Genomic DNA, 18,308 nt, shown 5'->3' with positions numbered 1-18,308 from the left:
AAGCAAGGACCAAGCCTGGAAACAGAGGCAGTGAGCTGCAGAGGACCACAAGGCAGGGACTTCTGGACTCCCTCTCACCTGCTGACTCAGAGCACAGACACAAGGCAGTCTGACCACCACCACACACCCTCAGGCTCCCATCTGAATATACATCTGCTATCACATTGGTATGATAAGAGATGAGCTCTGGGAACACGCTTCTTTGTGCAATGCTTGTTGGTCAGAATGGCCACATGGGTAACGTTTCCCTTGGCCCCAGCTATACAAACATAACAGCCTGATGACAAGTCATAACATTTTCCTGCCTGAGATAAAACCAATTACTAGGCTAAGATAGTGTCATATTTTACATCAGGAAATAAAGCTAAAATGCACACAACACAGCAAAGTACATCAGTTCAAGAAAAGTCCTTTAAACTAAAAGGCAGCAAGTGAGAGGATTTACAGTACAGTGCCCCCATGCACTGACAGAAAGCTTTCAAAGCTAAGTTAACTCTGTAAGGATTTACCAAAAGTATTACTGTACCTCCTAAATTAATGCAGCACTCGGACTCCTCTCCCATTCAAAAGGGCAGCATAATTGCTTCAAAGCCGCACTGCCCATGCCCTAAACCTGGTCCCTAATCAAGTCCACACAACAGCTGCAATTCTCACATAAACTACCAGTATCACTCAGTTTTGTAGCATTTAAGAAAGTTTAGCCTTTCAGAGGAGCAGAAATCAAAGGTGTACAGGAGGTACTTACTGTGTTGTAATGATCAACATAAACTGAGTTTCCCAAGCCAAACACAGCGTATCTCAGGCCTTTCAGATATGCTTTCCCAAAGCGGAAGTCATTTGCAGTCTCTTCTAACCACTTGCAGAACCATGCTGCACTCTCGGTTGGTTGTCCATCTGTGTATGTAGCTACCAGGAACACACAAATGTTCCTGCTGGTTGTCTAATAATATAAACGGAACAGAATAGAAGAGATCACCGCGTTTTTCAGAACACTTTACATCAGGAAGAGGGCTGTTATACACAGGCAGTCTGAAGAAGTCCAAAGATGAGATTTTTGCTAAGTGGGTTAATAGTCTTTGGTGTGGGATTCTGCAGGTGATAACCCCAACAGTGGTGAATGGCCATCCTCCCTGCAAAGCCATCTTAAATTAGCCAAGAGAGATCAAGCTGCCTTTCCCCTACTTAACAGAGACAGTGGTAAAACAGAACTGGACATGTACGTTCCCCACCTCAATCAACAGCTTCTTGAACAGACTCTTGCAGCAATAAAGTCTCCCACAAATTCAAAAAGCAGCTATCAATATTCATAGAAGAAAAATTCAACAAGGACTATTCAGTATAAATACAGCTCATGAAGTTTCTAACTAAGTATGAAGGCTGCAGAAGTATCACCATCTGCTTACTCTGGTTTTGAAACCTTCCCTAGGTGTACACTGTCAGGGAGAAAACAGGGGGACCTGGTGCAGCCACTCTCACCTAACTCACATATGAGTTACAGAACTAGCCCATAAAAAGTCGTTGCCAGCATCAAAATATTCTACATGATTCTTTCCAAGTAATTTTCAAAATTTACGTATTTTCTGCTGAGGGTTGATTAGCTATACTTGCTTCTATAGAAGAGAAGCAATTTTCAACACACAGCTTTGGGAATTTACAGTATTACAGGATAGGAATACAAGAGAAAAACAGCCTTTACAATCCCAGGAAAAGCTTGTATTTATTATTCGTATTTCTGACATACCTACCTCCTCTGATAAACAATCATCTGGATCATAGTCTCCCATACTAATGACTTCCACAGGCAAATTAAGGGAAATAACTGCTTCAGCCAGACCTTTGGCAAACCTCTGAAAAAAAAATAAAGAGAAAAATTAAATGTAGAAAATTAGCAATTACTTCAACCCAACTATCATAAGGGTCAAACAAGCCCTGCTATGTCCAGTCACAAGACTTTTCCCAGCACCAAAAGAGTAATGACACATGAGAACTGAACACTAGATCCATGATTTAATTAATAATAATTTAATTATAATTTTTAAAAGTACACAGGCTGAAGAGACATGAATTTTAATGACTAATGATTTCACACTTGTACACACAAATTAAATTTCTTTGAGAAATCACCTAGAACAGCACTTGTCTCTAAGATGGCCGGCTAGCAAATTAAGAGTATATTATAAGAGTAAATTTCAAGCTTCATAATCAATGTCTCTATTGCATGCCCCACTTAAAGGGAGTAGAAGAATTGTTATTTTTATATAATTTTCACTCATCTTTCATGTTGAGTAATGACTTCTAATAAGCTAACTAAAGTTCATCAAAAGTTCATATTTTTACACAGTACTGTGTTTAAAGCAAGCAACATACTTGAATCTCAACAATATTTCAAATCAACTTCACGTATGTGGAAAAAAAAAAAAAAAAAGTAACTTATACCTTTGCTGTGCCAGTCTGAGATCCATAGAAAATTTTTACCCCAGCAACATAGACCTCCTTTGCCTGCAGGCTGGCATGTCCATTTACTAGTTTGTCTTCTATTCCTTCAGAAGAAGCAGGATTCCCACTGGACTTTTCACCCTATGAAACAAGTGCTGTGTCACATTCAATCCATTTTCAAAGTGATGTTAACCCCATTCTCCCAAGAGCATTTAAAATTGAAATCCTGTGACCAGGCTCTCAGCATTACACAAATGCAACAGTCAAAGCACCTTAGCCTCTCACACCCAGAGAAACACACAAGTAACTCTGAAAGAGGCCATGCTACAACACACTCATCTCTCACACCAGGGAGATAACAGGATCCAGCTGAACCCAAGAACCTCCCAACTCACACAGGGGAACTTCATTCACCTGTGTGAGGAGATTTTTAAAATCCCTAACAGCCTAATCCCACTCCCATCCTAAAGTCAGTCCAACTTTATCATTAACATCACTGGAAACACAAACGTGAAAACACTGGACACAAGCAGAGTTATTTAATTGAAGTGACAGAGCAACCCAGGCTTACACATTCTCTCAGTAACAAAGTCAGAGGTGTTCTGCTGACATCTGCTCTAACATCAGGGCAATGAGGGTGTTCAGTTACCCACAAACATAAAATAATCCAGACTGAGGATTATAAACATCAGATGAACTAAACTACATTTGGGATTTGTAACAACCTAGGTGAGTCCATAGTGAAGCGACACATTCCACTGCAGCAGTGAGTACCTTTACCCAGCAACTACTCACTTCCACACACAGTGGATTTTTGGGGTCTTCTCAGACAAAGTTCCTTACACGTTCATTTACCTTCTTGGTTTTGGTGGTGGTGAACTGAATGACAATCCAAATGATGATCCCAAAAGCAACAGCAGAATAGATGTAAAGTCTGTGCAGCCATAAGGACACCAGGCAAGTATAGAAGTTCCACGTATCCATCGAGACATCTAAATCTAGATTAAATCACAGCTTTAGCAAGAGGAGATTCCTACAGTATGAATTTAGAATGAGCACATAAGAAATAATCATGCAGTACCCACAATCTCATGCCATTATCTATTCCTCAGGCTTTACAGAAAATAGCTTTTGGCTAAAGACAAAACACTACAATTGAATTAAGATGACTTCACCTCCTTAGAGGTGTGACAGCTGAGTTTCATCTGTGTATCCAGGCTATAATTTTAGACTGTCATAGAGAAACTCTGACTTTTTCTTAGATAAGGCAGGTTCTGTTATCAGGAAGGCAGAAAATACTTGTGCTGTGCAAGTGTCTGAAAGTAAAAAACCCTTGTGAAACATCCACTGTATCATACCGGCCTCAGTTTTGCACAGATCCAACACATGCAGCTCCCTGGAGCTAGAAAGCTCCACTTCAATAGGGAAATCATCTCCACAGAGCTTATTGCTGAACACAACCCATGCTCATACACATTAGACACCACACTGTTTACAACAGCTTTGACCCAAAGTTTCAAGGCCAGACTGAAACATGGATTCAAGTGGAAGGTACTTTTTCAGAATGCTGAGCGAAGTATGATTCAGAACAACTGAGAATTTTCGAATTGGTTCAGAACATTCAGGGTACATCACACTGTATCCAGGAGCGCGCCTGCACAGTGCCTGCAATTACTTACTTCATACAAAACATTCAGGAGCTTAAATAAGGCTTGTTCGTGACACTTATTGACTGAGAAACACAGATGACACCCTCCTACAGTTACCTGCAGTCCTCGTGGATCTTGTTTTTGCAGACAACAGACAAGAGCACAGAAACCAACTATTTCTAAAAGGCAGGGCACGTTGTTATCTTACTTTTCCCCTGAGCTGTTACTTACAGTACCAGATCAAAAGCTTGAGGGGATGCCCCTCACCCTTCCACTAGAAACACCGAACTTTCCAAAAGAAGAGAGCAGAGAGCACCTTGCTGCTGTACCAGCCCCAGTGCTGGCAGCGCACGAAAGCACCAAACCCCTCCATCCAGGGGGGGTCCAGACACCTGCAGGAGCCTGAGCACCCCCCTCCACCTCCCCCCATGCACCCACACACCCCACGCCCCCACACCCCTGTGCCTAGCCCAGTACCTGCCCTTCTGCACCTCTCCAAGCCCACCCCATTTAATCCTTCCTCTGTGCTCACCCCCACCCACGGAACTACCCTCTGTAGGAGCCCCTCACACAGGCCTCCCATGCCCCCCCAACCCCTCAGTAACCACCTCACAGTTATTACTCCCCCCAACACTCACCCACCCACGCACGCATCGCCCCCCCACACCAAACACCCACCCACACACCACACCCCCCCAAACACATCCACCCCCCACCAAACACACACTCACTCACTCACCCACCCACCAGCACTCACACCCCTGTTACCCGCCCCCCCGGGACATCACACCGACCCCCCACTGCCCCAGACCCCCGCGCCCCTCACCAGCAGATTCCCCCCCCACCTCCGGCCATGTGCCACCTCCCTCCTCTTCCGGCCTCTCCCCCACCTCTCCCCGTTTCCCTCCGGACGCCTTTTGCTGCCGCGCGGGGGGGGGGGGGGGCGGGGCCATCACCGCGGCGGCCAATGGCGGGCGGGACCGTCGTGAGCGGCGGCTAATGGGGGCGGGGCCACCGCGGCGGGGCCGGCGGGTGGCGCAGAGGCGGCCGCCGCCATGTCCATCTTCACCCCCACCAACCAGATCCGCCTCACCAACGTGGCCGTAGTGCGGGCGCGGCGCGGCGGCAAGCGCTTCGAGATCGCCTGCTACCGCAACAAGGTCATGGGCTGGCGGAGCGGAGCGTGAGTGGCGGGTGTTCCGCCGGCGGGGCTTGGCCGTGGGGTGGGGGGGGGGAAGAGGCCGCCCGCGTGGGGCCCGGCTGTGGAGCCGCGGAGCTTGCGCGGGGCCCCGCCGCGAAACCCGGGGAGGCGGTGGGGCCTGTGCGGGGCCGGGAAGGGGGATCGCCCCGCGGTGCCACTGCCGTTCCCTGGGGAGCGACGCTCCGGGGGCAGAAGCTTCCAGGCTCCGCTGATTCACCCCTTGGCAGCGGGACTTGTTTCTCCCCGCTGAAAACTCGTGCTCCCTTTCTGACATAGCTGACTTCGCAAGTTACCTAACCCTGCCCTAATCCCCAGGGAGAAAGATCTCGACGAGGTCCTGCAGACACACACGGTGTTTGTCAACGTTTCCAAAGGCCAGGTGGCAAAGAAGGAAGATCTCGTTCAAGCGTTTGGCACGGATGACCAAACAGAAATCTGTAAGATGGTGGGTTTCACACATTTTGCTTTATAAAAGTTTCCAAATGTTTTACATAAGGGTCACACAGACATGGTAGATTGCTTTGTTACTGGAAGGCTTTCGTAGAGTGCAGTGCTGCTGTAGGGGAAAGGGTTGTTTATTTGTTAAGAAATGGGTAGAAAGGAGTAGTACGCCTATGGCATACTCAAGTTTTATATATGCATCCAGCTGAAAAGAGTTCTGAGTGTTCTGTGTAATACACAGCTTCTGTGCACTGATGGAAAAAAGGTTAGCCAGCACTGAAGAGTTTCTCACCTAAGATATATTACTAAAGATGCAGAGAAAGGAAGGGGACAGATGCTTGCTTTGGACAGTTCAACTAAGTGTTAAGAACAGGTTTAATTTCTTAGTCCTTCTTGGTAGGATATGAACTGTGGACTTGTGGGTGGTGAGGATTCAAGCAAACCTGCACTATACTCTTTCTGTATTTTAGTGCTTCTGTGGTGGGTTTTTTGTATGAAGTCTTTCCAGTGATGTCATAATCATGAATGTTATTAATACAGTTTTTCTGTGCTTCACGTCTAACTAAACCATTCAAACAATTATTAAGTTTAGCAAAGTTACTAGAGTTTTCACTCTTTAGTCAAATCTGTGATGCTTATTAACTGATTTCTTTGTTTTTACTGTACAGATTTTATCAAAAGGGGAGCTGCAGGTATCGGACAAAGAACGACACACACAGCTGGAGCAGATGTTTAGAGACATCGCGACTATTGTGGCTGACAAATGTGTGAATCCTGAAACAAAGAGGCCATACACAGTAATCCTTATAGAAAGAGCTATGAAGGATATTCACTATTCTGTCAAACCACACAAGAGCACGAAGCAGCAGGTTAGTTTTCTTGTAAAATCAGCTTCTGCTCAGAGGTTTTGTCTCCAAGTGTAATCTCTCTGTTGGTCCCTCTGTGACTGCTAACAAAGCACTGTGGCCTAAAGCCCACAGAGTGATTACTCAGCCCGCTGGCAATTGAGTGCTGGATACAAGCAGCTTCTGAAGCTCATGCAGTTTGTTTTCCAGCAATTCAGGAAAGGAAGGAAGAAAGACAGAAACTAATTAAAATAGCAACAGTGTGGTGAATTCTCGTGCCCGTGCGCAGCCTGGCCTCATGTCGGTGACAGAGCCAGTCTCAGATGCCAATATGGTGCGCAGAAAGCGCTCGTTTATTAAGCCTCAGTGATACATATTTATCTTGTGTTCCGTACACGCACCGAGCATGCATACTACATGACAATTATAGGCTGCTAATTACATATGTTAGTTTGTGATTGGTGCTGCAGGCCGATCACTGGCTGTTCACGCGCCTTAGCGGATTGGCTGCTCTTTTTCCCGAGTCCGTTGCCAGCTTCTTCTCTAAATGTTGAACCATCACTTTGTTTTCCTTGTGTCCTTGGTTGCCTTGGTGACTCTTACCATAGGTCCTGATATGGCCACTGGGCCACATAAACCCCCACACTTTCCCTTTTCCCTATAATTGAAAAGATACAACGATTTATACAACGAAAGAGGCAACTAAACATGAGAAGGGCACATAAGAGAAGAAGGAACAAACGGAGGCCTTCTTTGATTAGCTGGCTAAGCCAGGTCCAAGACCCCAGCCCGTGAAGAAGCTGTCATATGGTGAGGCGCCTTCTTGAATGTGGTTGATATTTTCCTTTAGCTGAGCTAACTGATTGTGGATACTTACATGATGGTCCGACAAGTTCATGCAGCACATGCCTTTGAACTCCTGGCATCCATGTCCCTGAGCTAATAGGAGGAAATCAATAGCAGCCCTGTTCTGCGAGACTGCATGGTTAATAGAGGTGACATCATTTAAGAGCTGTTCAAGCACAGCTGAGGTGATGTTGCTTTGCTTTACAGACCAGCAGGCTAGGCGTCTTAACTGATTTAAAGCATGTCCCGCTGCAGCACCTGGGATAAGTATAGCTAAGGCCGCATCGACAGCTTTTGAATTTAGTTTAACATCATCACCACAGTTGGAAGCAAAAGCCTGTAAAGAGCGTTTGACTTGAGTCGTGTTAAGCGAAAGCAATTCTCGAAAATGTGGAGCAAACATGGTCAGTTGTCCCAGATAACATGGTCCTCCAATAATGCCTGCCGGGATACCCTGCCAAGCATGACTGCCACATATAAGAAATATATCAGGGGGTAGTACTTTTGCATCACAAGGGGATGGTACCAGACTGTGAATATTGCACTTTGGCCGATCTGTGTGTGTAGCATTAATTTGAGAAGTTCCATTCGGACCTATGTAACGTATTTCCTGAGACCATTGTTGATGCATCCCCATTCTCCGAACATTACATAGCCAGAACCATTAAAGCATTGGGCACTGGGGCTAATGGTAGTGCATATGGCATTGGATGATTGATTCCCAATGTGTGACACATTAGTAGGAGTACCAGGTGCGAAACTACTCGTGATATCTAAAGCAGGAATAGCAATTGGGCTTGTTATGTTAAGTGCTTGAATTAGGGCGGCCTGAATGGAGGACCCTGATATGACTGGCCAATAGTCTGAACAATTGAGAAGATTTTGCCAATGACTGGAGTTATTACAGATGTTGCCTATATATCCTGCAAAATCAGTGTAATTAGCAATGAGCTGCTTTGCAAAAGTGTCATTGCCTTACCAAGCGAGCGGAACGCCAATCAAACAGGTCCTGAAAGGATCGCCTACAGTTTGCAAGCTTAGGCAGAAATCCATATTCCCTGTTTGGTTTGCCCATGTTACCCAGACATTTTTTTCGAGGATCTATGCGCGTGGTTATTGCTAAAGCAACTGTTACACAAGACAGAAGTATTAGTAACAAGGATTTGGATGCCATTGCCAGTGTTGCAAAGCCTGCTCCCAGTTATTGGCTTCAATATTCTGAAAATGTGGCAGTCCTAGGTGTTTCCCACACCAGACTCCCAATACTTACTGTTGCAAAAGAATTTGGTTTAAAATTATCTGATTTGTTTCAAAGAATTTACAATGTTTCATGGCATATGGCGTCAAATCTCCTACTGATTATGAAATTTCTGTCTCAATTACCAGCCTTTCTAACTCAGTACAGGGTAGGCCTAATGCTGTGGCTTCAACTTGACAGGTGAGGTCGAAGTCTGCTTCTACCCAGTCTTATTCCTGGCGTAGTCTTCGCCCTCTGATTCTTGGCTCTTCTGGGTAGTCTCTGGAACGGGTGCTGTAATAGCATCGTTGCATGAAGTATGAATGTCAGCTTTCATCCATTTAGAGGGTATCCACTGTGGTTCTTTCCCCTGTGTTGAAACACAAGCATATCCTCGACCATATGTTAATAACAAATATCCTGATTCCCACAGTTGTGTTTTGGGGTTCCATACTTTTACCTGAGGAGGTTTATTTGGTGTGGTTTCTGTGCGTGCATGTCTTTGTGCTGCAGTGGTGTCATCGCGCACCAAGAGCCAATTGAGCACAAATAGAGTTTTATTCAGAAGTTCTTGGGGCGACAGATCCTTTTCCCCCTCTTTCAATAATGTGAGGTACCGTTTTAATGTGGCGTGTTTTCGTTCCACAATGCTCTGGCTTGTGGAATTATAAGGGGTGCCTAACGTGTGGAGGATGGACCATGTCATACAGAACTGTGATACTTTATTAGAGAGGTAAGCTGGGCCATTGTCTGTACGGATGGTAGCAGGCTTACCCATGGCTGCAGCAGCAGCTCGCCAATGGGCTAGAACATTCTTGGCTGATGCTGTGCTGTGTGCCGTGGCCCATGTGAAACCCAAATCGGTGTCTACCGAAACGTGGATATATTTATAGCGACCGAAAGGGGAGTATTCTGTGACATCTGTTTGCCAGAGGGCGTTTGGCTGTAAACCTCTAGGGTTTACCCCCTCACCCAAAGCAGGAATTCTGGCACACCCAGGACACATGGCGATTGTATCACGAGCTACCTGCAGAGGAATATGAAATTGTTTGACAAGCTATTTAGCAGGCTGGTGAAAAAATTTATGTGATGTCTCAGCTTGAGCCCTGAGGTTTACCTGAGCAGAAGAGACCAATTTATCTGCCTCTGCATTGCCGTGTGTCAGATATCTGGGGGTGTTAGTATGGCTTTGAATATGCATGATATAGAAAGGTGATGATCGAGCATTAATCAAATTCCACAGAGTGAACAATTCCTGAAATAAATTTTTTTATCAATGTATTTTAGAACTGCATGGTGTAAACGAGGAACCAGTGATGCTACGTATTTGGAATCTGTGACAATGTTAATAGGTTGAGAGTGTAATTGTAGTGCTACTCTGACTGCCTGTAATTCCAATACTTGTGCTGAACCTTGACCACATACACGATGCGTCTTTTGCTGTTGAGTTGCTGGATCCGTCCACCAGATGCCTCCCTGACCTGAATGACTGCTGGCATCTGTGAAAACTGTGAGGGCTTTTAGTGGTCTAGAAGAGACAATAGGGATAGGTTCAAAAAGCACTTGTGAAGTGAACAGGTCATAAGGAGGGTAGTGGGAACTGAGTTGAGAGGCACTGTAGGTAACAGCTAGCGCTAGGGTAGAATCAGTCTGTAAGGCTAGCTGTAATATGTCTTCTGACATAGGAATGTAAATGGTGTGGAAGTAATCACCAGACAGGGTAAGGAGCCTCTGGGTGGCTTTACTAATGCATTCTCCTATCAAAGTGAACCGGGTAGTGATTGTTGTTTTACAGGTATGGGGTAAAAAAACCCACTCAATTATTCGGGGAGTTTTCTGGCCTTCATTAGTTTGAAAAATAATACCATATACCTCCTGGTGAATACTGATAATGACAAGGTGAACTGCTCGCTCAAGCAGTATGTGAGATGTGAACTTTTGTGCTGTCATTTCCCAGCTGCTGTAGTAAGCAAGTTACCTTGTGAGAGGGAGTCCTCTCAATGGAGGTACCTTCCTTGTGTTGCAGCAGTGCATAGAGAGGCTCTAGCTGAGTGTTGGAGATGCCTATTAATGGTCGCACCCATTGGAGTGATCCAACTAATTGTTGAACCTCATGGAAGGTGGTAAATGTTGCAGGTATTTTTATGGGCAAGGGTCGGATTTGAGACTCAGAGACTGCCATGCCAAAATACTTCCATGGCATAGTTTTTTGGATTTTTTTCGGGGGCTATTGTCAGTCCCCATTGGCTTAATGTTTCTGCTAATAAGGGAACAAATACTGAAACATCAATGGAATCATGTGCTATCACAATGTCATCCATGTAGTGATAAATAATGTAATTGGGATACTGCAGTCGTATTGGGCGTAATGCTTGATCGACATACCATTGACAAATAGTAGGAGAGTTTTTCATTCCTTGTGGCAGGACAGGCCAGTGGTACCTCTTGTAAGGTTGTCCACGATTTATCAATGGTACAGAGAATGCAAATTTTTCCCAGTCGTCTGGATGCAGTGGGATACTGAAAAAGCAATCCTTCAGATCAACGATCAGTAATTGCCAATTTTCTGGTAACATGGTCGGCATAGGTAATCCAGGTTGTAGAGCACCCATGCTCTCCATAACATTGTTTATGGCATGTAAATCATGTAGTAATCGCCATTTTCCTGATTTTTCCTGGAGAGTAAAAATAGGGGTGTTCCATGGACTAGTGGACTCTTTTATATGGCCCAGTGCCAATTGTTCATTTACCAGATCTTGAATCGCAGCCAATTTGTCTTTTGAAAGGGGCCACTGATCCACCCACACTGGTTGGGTAGTCTTCCACACTAATTTAAGCATGGGTCGCTGCCGATCAGTGGCCCTGATCAAAAAGGCTGCAATCTTACACCCCACTGACTCAGACAGTCCCGCCCCAACAATATGATCTCACAATTAACAACATATGGTCTGACTTTTGCGACTAACCCCTCTTCCCGATCCCGTATTTCAACAAAGCTTTGACTAATTTGTGTAGGTTGATTTCCCCCTATGCCCTGGATGGCAGTGAATGCTGCTTGAACTGGCCACTGTTTTGGCCATACACCTTGTGGGATGATTGTAACATCTGCTCCTGTGTCAATAGGGCAAGTCAAGCTCAGAACAATGTCCTCAGGCCCAGAGATCTCCACTGTCCTCATGGGCCGCTGCAGGCCTATTTGCTGAACAAAGGCAATTTGGGGATCTGTGCAACCGAATCCTCCCAGTCCCCTTCTCTTAGGACAGGCGTTTCAAACCTGGGCTTGGAATGGAATTAACTGAGCGATCGGAGTCCCGGCCGTGATTGTTAGTGGTGGTGCTGTGGTCCTGATCATGATGCATATGGTCCCTGTGAAGTCCGCGTCGATAACTCCGGGGAGAACAATCAGTCCTTGCTTTGTAGCCGATGAGCGTCCAAGCAATAGAGCGCTCATTCCGTAACCGATAGGTCCTTGTTCGCTGATGGAATTACTTGTATTTGAGAATTTGTGAGCGTCACATCCGACACGATCTTCACCTCCAGTCCGGCACTCCCAGCAGTGGCTGCTCGGAGGCGGTTGGGAACGGTGTCACCGGCCGTGCTTGTACCATCGCGCCCTGCCAGGCGCTCGCGTTCCGGTTTCCCGGCAGCAGTTGACCGGTCTTGTGGAATTTAGAATGGCAATCCTTTTGCTTGTGGCCAAATTTGCCACAGCGCCCGCATTTACCGGCAAATCCCGACGCCTCAGCACGTGAAGTATTGACAGGTGATGAATAAGTGGTTGCTGCATTCTGTTTTGGGCGCTGTCGCTTAAAGTGACCTGGCTTCCCACAATTGAAACAAGTGGCTGCTGGCATTCTTCTCGTAACTCCTACTCCTCCCACTACTCTCGAGCCTCTGTCCCCCCTTCCCCGTTGTAAGAAAGGGCGAAGTGCGGCTGTCATTGCTGAAGCCTGAACTTGGGCGGCTTGTTGCAAGTGAATCTGAGCGCAACGCTCGATCATTTCCACCAGTGTGGCATGTGGTAACGTGGATTGTATGGCTCTTTTGCAGTCACTCGAGCAGTTTGGCATGGCTAGATCTCTAGTGACGGCTGCTTTTGCTTCTTGTGACAAATTTGGGGCAGCTTCGATAGCCTGACAGAGACGAGACACAGAGGCAAATGATTCTTCAGGGCCCTGTGTTATTTTTCCATACTCTGGCTGTGGGGACAACACCTGTGGGGTGGTTTTAATAGTCCCTTCTAGGATTCCGTTTGTAATTACGGCTTGCCACTTGTGTGAGCCATTATAGGTTGGGTCTGATGGGGGCAGTGTGGGCTTATTTTTTGGCACTGTTGTCCTGTCCGGCTTTTCAGGGGACTGCTGTTCCATTAGTCATCTTACTTTTTGCAGATGCTTTCCCCTTTTTATGTCATCCTCATTTTCCTGTAGCCAATTTATATGTAGAGGGTGTCGGTCCAATCCCCTCTCTATTACTTCTTTTTTTATATTTCTCTGGGAAGACTGGCTTAGGTTCCCATTCTAATGAATTCTGCCAGCATTTGAGCCATTTAACATCATATTCTGGTGTGCGCTTTGGTGGGATCCCTGAGGGGGTCAGTCCCATTCCCAACTTATTATCATCATTTAAATCAATTAAGTCAGGCATATTAGTGTCTTCGTCCTCAGAGCTATAAACAGGCACCGATTTTTTAGCCTTGTTTCTTGACAGGTTAGGACGTGCTCTGGGGTCTTGTTCATCGTCACTGAGTGGTAATGGGATATCTTGTGGCTGTAACTTAGGTTGCAGCAGTCTCAGCATATGCAGGAGTTGCTCATTTTGCTTTTTAAGTGCCTGATTGATGTCACAGTCCTTCCCTAAGTTACTCGTTTCGTCTACCTCCATTTTTTCAGTGTCGATAATCAGGGGAGCCGTTGGGATAACCGGATCTAGGCTCCAAGGGATGAATCTTGTCCCCCTGTGAGCTGGAAAACTGTCCTTTGCGGCCCTCTCAGAGCACTGTCAGGAATGCATGGGGAATGTACCGCCAACATTGTACCCTCTCGCATGGTTCTTTGGCTCAGGTACAGAGAGTTTTCATCCGCCCTTAGATTTTGAGCCTCTGTTTTAGCCATGCCTTTACGTCCGCGGCCATTGGTAATGGGCTCATCATCTGTACCTTCCTCATTTCTATCAGAATTTTCTCCAATTTCGTCCTCTGTGTCCGAGTCAGGGTTATTTTTGGTAGTTAACGTGAGTAAAGCGTGCCTAGTGTCTTGATCGACAGCCAGTTGTTCAAGGGCATTTCTACAAGTTTTCCATGTTTGTGCTAATCGTCCTGCCTGTTTGTTCCCATCCGAATAGCTTTCCCAAATATCCTGGCCTAGTTTGTCCCAGACACTGAGAGCAAAAGCCTGATCAGTATTTTGCAAAATGTTCTTGCGCTGACCCCACTGCAAAAGTTCTGCTAACGTTCTTTTATTTACTGGGGTTTTTGCGCGTTTGGTGACTTCCTTTAAAGCAGAGAAAGCAGCCTTCTCCTGAGCTGATGCAGCTACTCCCATGGTTGCCTCCTTCTTATGTTCTCCTGGGCCCAGTATTTCACATGCAACCGTATCACCCACCGACTTTTTCCTCGCGCAGGGCTTACCTGGTTCAGTGGCTTGAGATCAGTGAGATCCCGGACGAGCCCCCAGATGTGGTGAATTCTCGTGCCCGTGCACAGCCTGGCCTCATGTCAGTGACAGAGCCAGTCTCAGATGCCAATATGGTGCGCAGAAAGCGCTCGTTTATTAAGCCTCAGTGATACATATTTATCTTGTGTTCCGTACACGCGCCGAGCATGCATACTACATGACAATTATAGGCTACTAATTACATATGTTAGTTTGTGATTGGTGCTGCAGGCCGATCACTGGCTGTTCACGCACCTTAGCGGATTGGCTGCTCTTTTTCCCGAGTCCGTTGCCAGCTTCTTCTCTAAATGTTGAACCATCACTTTGTTTTCCTTGTGTCCTTGGTTGCCTTGGTGACTCTTACCATAGGTCCTGATGTGGCCACTGGGCCACATAAACCCCCCCACAACAGTAATATGCGTGGAACAGAAAGAAAAGCTTTATCATTTATTTTAATTGAGGTAGTAAATCAGGCTTTGCATCTGAGCCACCTGGGTTTCTGGTTTTTTTTTGGTATAACTGCTATTTGACATTATTTCTGACAGGGGTTTTAAGTACTTGAAGTGATCACAAACAGCAAGAACTCTGTCTTTTCTTGTTAATCTGTCAAAATAGTGTAATAGCAAACTCCCTGCAGCAGAGTGGCAGTGATCAGTACTGAGAAATGTATCTGAAGCTAACGCAAAGGATTTCAAATTTTGGTCTGTGTGGTGTTTTTTAAGCAGGTATGTAAATGCTCTTTCTTCTTAATGTCTTTACAGGCACTGGAAGTGATCAGACAGTTAAAAGAGACCATGCAAATTGAACGTGCTCACATGAGGCTGCGATTTATTCTTCCAGCAAAGGAGGGGAAGAAACTGAAAGAGAAGCTCAAGCCACTGATAAAAGTTATTGAGAGCGAAGATTTTCATGAACAGTTTGAAATTGTAAGCAGTACAGCAGTTCTTGGGTTTCATACTTGGTTTGACTACACCTGTACATTTTACTAGATTAATGAACGTACAGAAGTTGTTTAGATAAACTGCAAGTTTACCAGAGATTCTTAATCAGAGGTGTAGTTTGTAGTTTTCAATTTCACACGATGCTAGTGATATAAGCTTGAGGGTGGCCTTCGTTATACAGAGATTGCTGCTTCAAGCTGAGAAGCACAGTGTAATTTATTTTAGCACTGATTATCCTACAATACTGCTAAGTTTCTCTTCATGTATGGGATGTTACTCTTACTTATTCGGTGGGTCAGGCCTGCATTTTGATGGTGGTTAATTGCTTTACCACAGACTATTTAGAAAAAAAAAATAAAATTTGTTATTAGTAAAATTCTTTCTGAGAACAGATTAGAATCTAGCAATCCCGTCAGAAGACATGTCCAGCATGGGTAAATGAAACATTGTTATTTTTTTAATTAAAATTAATGCTAGACCTGGAAAAGGGGCTGATGAAAATCAAATATTATTGCTTGACTGATTGAATCTGAAATGTTCCAGGTGTGCCTTATTGACCCGGGCTGCTTCAGAGAGATTGATGAGCTGATCCGGAGTGAGACAAAAGGGAAAGGAACACTGGAAGTGCTCAGCCTGAAAGATGTGGAAGAAGGAGATGAAAAGCTTGAATAATGAAAACCTTCCTGCAGCAGTTCTACTTTAACAACATGCTATGAAGCGACTGGCATTAGCCACTCTCCTCTGTTAGGCCTTCATGTTTTTTCCAATCTCTTGCTGCCAAATATTTTCTGACACTAATCCTTTGAGATTTTTCCATGCAGTGCGTTGGGGGTTTTTTATCATTTTACACTTGCTTGGTTTACAGATGTCTTTGCCTGTAGGAACATTTTGTGTCAGAGTTGCACTAAGGAGGATTGAGTTAAGACATGATACAGAAGTTACTCTAGCTTTGGTTTACTTTAAAGTTTGCTATTGAAGAGTGTTTGACTGATACAGTGCCAATCATTTTTACTTTAAGTTGTCAGTGTTGAGTGGAAGATTGCGTAGGTCATTGAGAGGTGGGTTTTGTATGTGAGGAAAGGAACCTTAAGAGAGCTGCATTTTCACTTCTAAACAGGTGCAAATTGTGCATCATGTCTAAAAACTAATCTCTTGGCAGCATGAAAACTGATTTAGACTTCCATAATTGGCTGCTTGACAATTAGAGTACTTTAAAGGACCATTCTTAAAAGATTCCCTTCACTGGATATAACAGTACTTGCTGACTTAGAAACAATGTTCTCCAAATAACTTATTCATAAAATATATTTAGCTATATTAATAAAAATTAATTATCTATTTATATATTATAGATACAGAAAGAAATAAATTATTTTTGTTAATAGTATAGGAGGTATCTCTGGCTGTGGCAATGCTTTCTGTAGGCTGCAGGGGTGGGGTAGCCTGCACTGGTGAACAGTTCTCGTTCACAGGATAAAATGAATCTCAAACAGGCAGTGGTGGCCCCTGGCCTCAAGCTAGGCAGGCTTTTGTTGGACCATAATTCCCTAGCAGTAACTGTTTGTGTGTGCCCCTTTTTAGTGCGATAGAGAACAATTCTGGCAGCTGTCCTTTATCCTCTGTCTTTTTAATCCATACACAGAATTTCCAGCCAGCTCCTGAGGCACGTTATATACTCAATAATTCTGTTAAATCTTGTTTCAGCTGTGTTAAAGAAATACTTTTAATTTGAAGTTGTGTATTTCAAAGAAGAGGGGAAGAGGACAACAACTGGAGAAAGGAGATACTAAAAATAGAGATCATCAAGCAAAGCATGTTTGCTTGGGTGACTAAAAGCTAAACCAGCAGGAACTTAAGAAGCCTTTGGTATTACGTACCTGTTTCCATGCTGATGGTACGCAGCAGGTCAGGAGCTGCAGGCTAGCCCACAGCTAGATCTCTCCAGATGAGCCTGTGTTGTGTTCACTGTTTGCTGTTTACTTTTCGAGTGCATGACACTGCCTGTTACGTGACAACTAAACAGAACTCTGGTTTGTACTCTTGACACGACCTTTTCCTTTGCACCATTAACAAGTTGTGAATTTTCTAGAATTTAAGCAGAGGGAGTGGAAGTCAGCTGGAGGAGGAAAGGTTTAACGTGTTGGGTGCAGAGGGCCTGCAGGACTAGATCCTTAGTCAAAGGCTTCCTTGTGGAAGCTGATTTCTGCAGCAGTCTATTGACATGAACTTGTGCAAGGTTGGGTTAAATCTCGTTAGTAATATTTTGGAAGGACTTGGACACTATAGGAGTTTTGCTGAGGGCCAGTGAAATGATGATTCTGGAACCATTTTATCCATTTTGAAATGCTTTCTCTTGCCACCAGGGTAATCTTCCGTGATGTTTAAATGCTGCCTAGGAAAGTTTAGTGGCATAATTACTATATTGGCCACGTGGACACAGCCTCGATGTGGAGACCTCTACATGCATGGACAGACAGATTGGCAGGATTCCTCATGTGTACAAACCCTTAACTGCTTCTTTTTCAAATGGCCATCTCTTCATGTGTACTTTATGAAGCACTGGAGGTGATAATGTTGATATTTAGCTTGTCACTGGCAATTAGCACTAACATGCAGTTCATAAGTTTGCAGATGTGGACCCTCAGATGATATTGTGTCAGTAATACTTGATCTCACAATCCTATAATTTCTCGTTTCTACATTCATCACCTAGAGCACGATAGGATGGCTGCAAGTTAAAGATCTTGAGTTACAGAAACTTAATCTAAGCTGATGTATGAACCTGGTGCTAGGAAGGCAATTTCCTTATGAAGTCTTTTTCTGCAAATCAAACATTAAGGATTTTCTCTGGTAGAGGGAGCTCGGTTTTATTTATCAACAGATAAATGTACATGTTTGCAGTTCTTGTCATATTTATAGTTCAGCAAGAATGTATACTAAGCATCAAAATAAATATCAGTATTGGTAGCTAGTTCTTGCCTGTTTCAGTGGGAGCGTAACTGTAACAACTGTTCCCTGACTAATTAACTGAAATTTCTGAAGGTACTTACCTAGGTAG

At 44.6% G+C, this 18,308-nt stretch overlaps 2 protein-coding genes across 4 annotated transcripts in view; one reads left to right on the top strand and one right to left on the bottom strand.

Moving 5' to 3' along the window:
* LOC104363693 (S-adenosyl-L-methionine-dependent tRNA 4-demethylwyosine synthase TYW1) overlaps positions 1 to 5,007 on the bottom strand; it is a 106,395-nt gene extending 101,388 nt beyond the window's left edge. Inside the window, exons 1-5 of one of the 3 annotated variants that reach the window (XM_042791815.1) lie at positions 4,931 to 5,007; positions 3,292 to 3,434; positions 2,437 to 2,577; positions 1,746 to 1,847; positions 746 to 940 (exon numbers count right to left, since the gene is read on the bottom strand). In XM_042791815.1, the coding sequence (XP_042647749.1) occupies positions 746 to 940; positions 1,746 to 1,847; positions 2,437 to 2,577; positions 3,292 to 3,434; positions 4,931 to 4,940 (591 nt within the window). In that variant the 5' untranslated portion in view covers positions 4,941 to 5,007. Of the gene's footprint in view, positions 1 to 745; positions 941 to 1,745; positions 1,848 to 2,436; positions 2,578 to 3,291; positions 3,435 to 4,202; positions 4,304 to 4,911 lie in introns of those variants that run through there. The other 2 variants (XM_042791816.1, XM_042791817.1) reach the window with 2 other exon arrangements.
* A 79-nt stretch (positions 5,008 to 5,086) lies between these two features.
* SBDS (SBDS ribosome maturation factor) lies at positions 5,087 to 18,221 on the top strand. Its single transcript, XM_042791349.1, has 5 exons — positions 5,087 to 5,268; positions 5,602 to 5,731; positions 6,396 to 6,596; positions 15,071 to 15,235; positions 15,794 to 18,221. Exons 1-5 carry the CDS (start codon positions 5,141 to 5,143, stop codon positions 15,920 to 15,922), a joined length of 753 nt encoding a protein of 250 aa, XP_042647283.1. The 5' UTR covers positions 5,087 to 5,140; the 3' UTR covers positions 15,923 to 18,221.
* Positions 18,222 to 18,308: the final 87 nt, after the last annotated feature.

The sequence above is a fragment of the Tyto alba genome, unplaced genomic scaffold (assembly GCF_018691265.1).
Source record: "Tyto alba isolate M040663 unplaced genomic scaffold, T.alba_DEE_v4.0 Super-Scaffold_19, whole genome shotgun sequence".
Classification (NCBI taxonomy): domain Eukaryota; kingdom Metazoa; phylum Chordata; class Aves; order Strigiformes; family Tytonidae; genus Tyto; species Tyto alba.
Note: the sequence above shows the minus strand (reverse complement) of the source record. Positions and strands in the feature narration are given on the sequence as shown.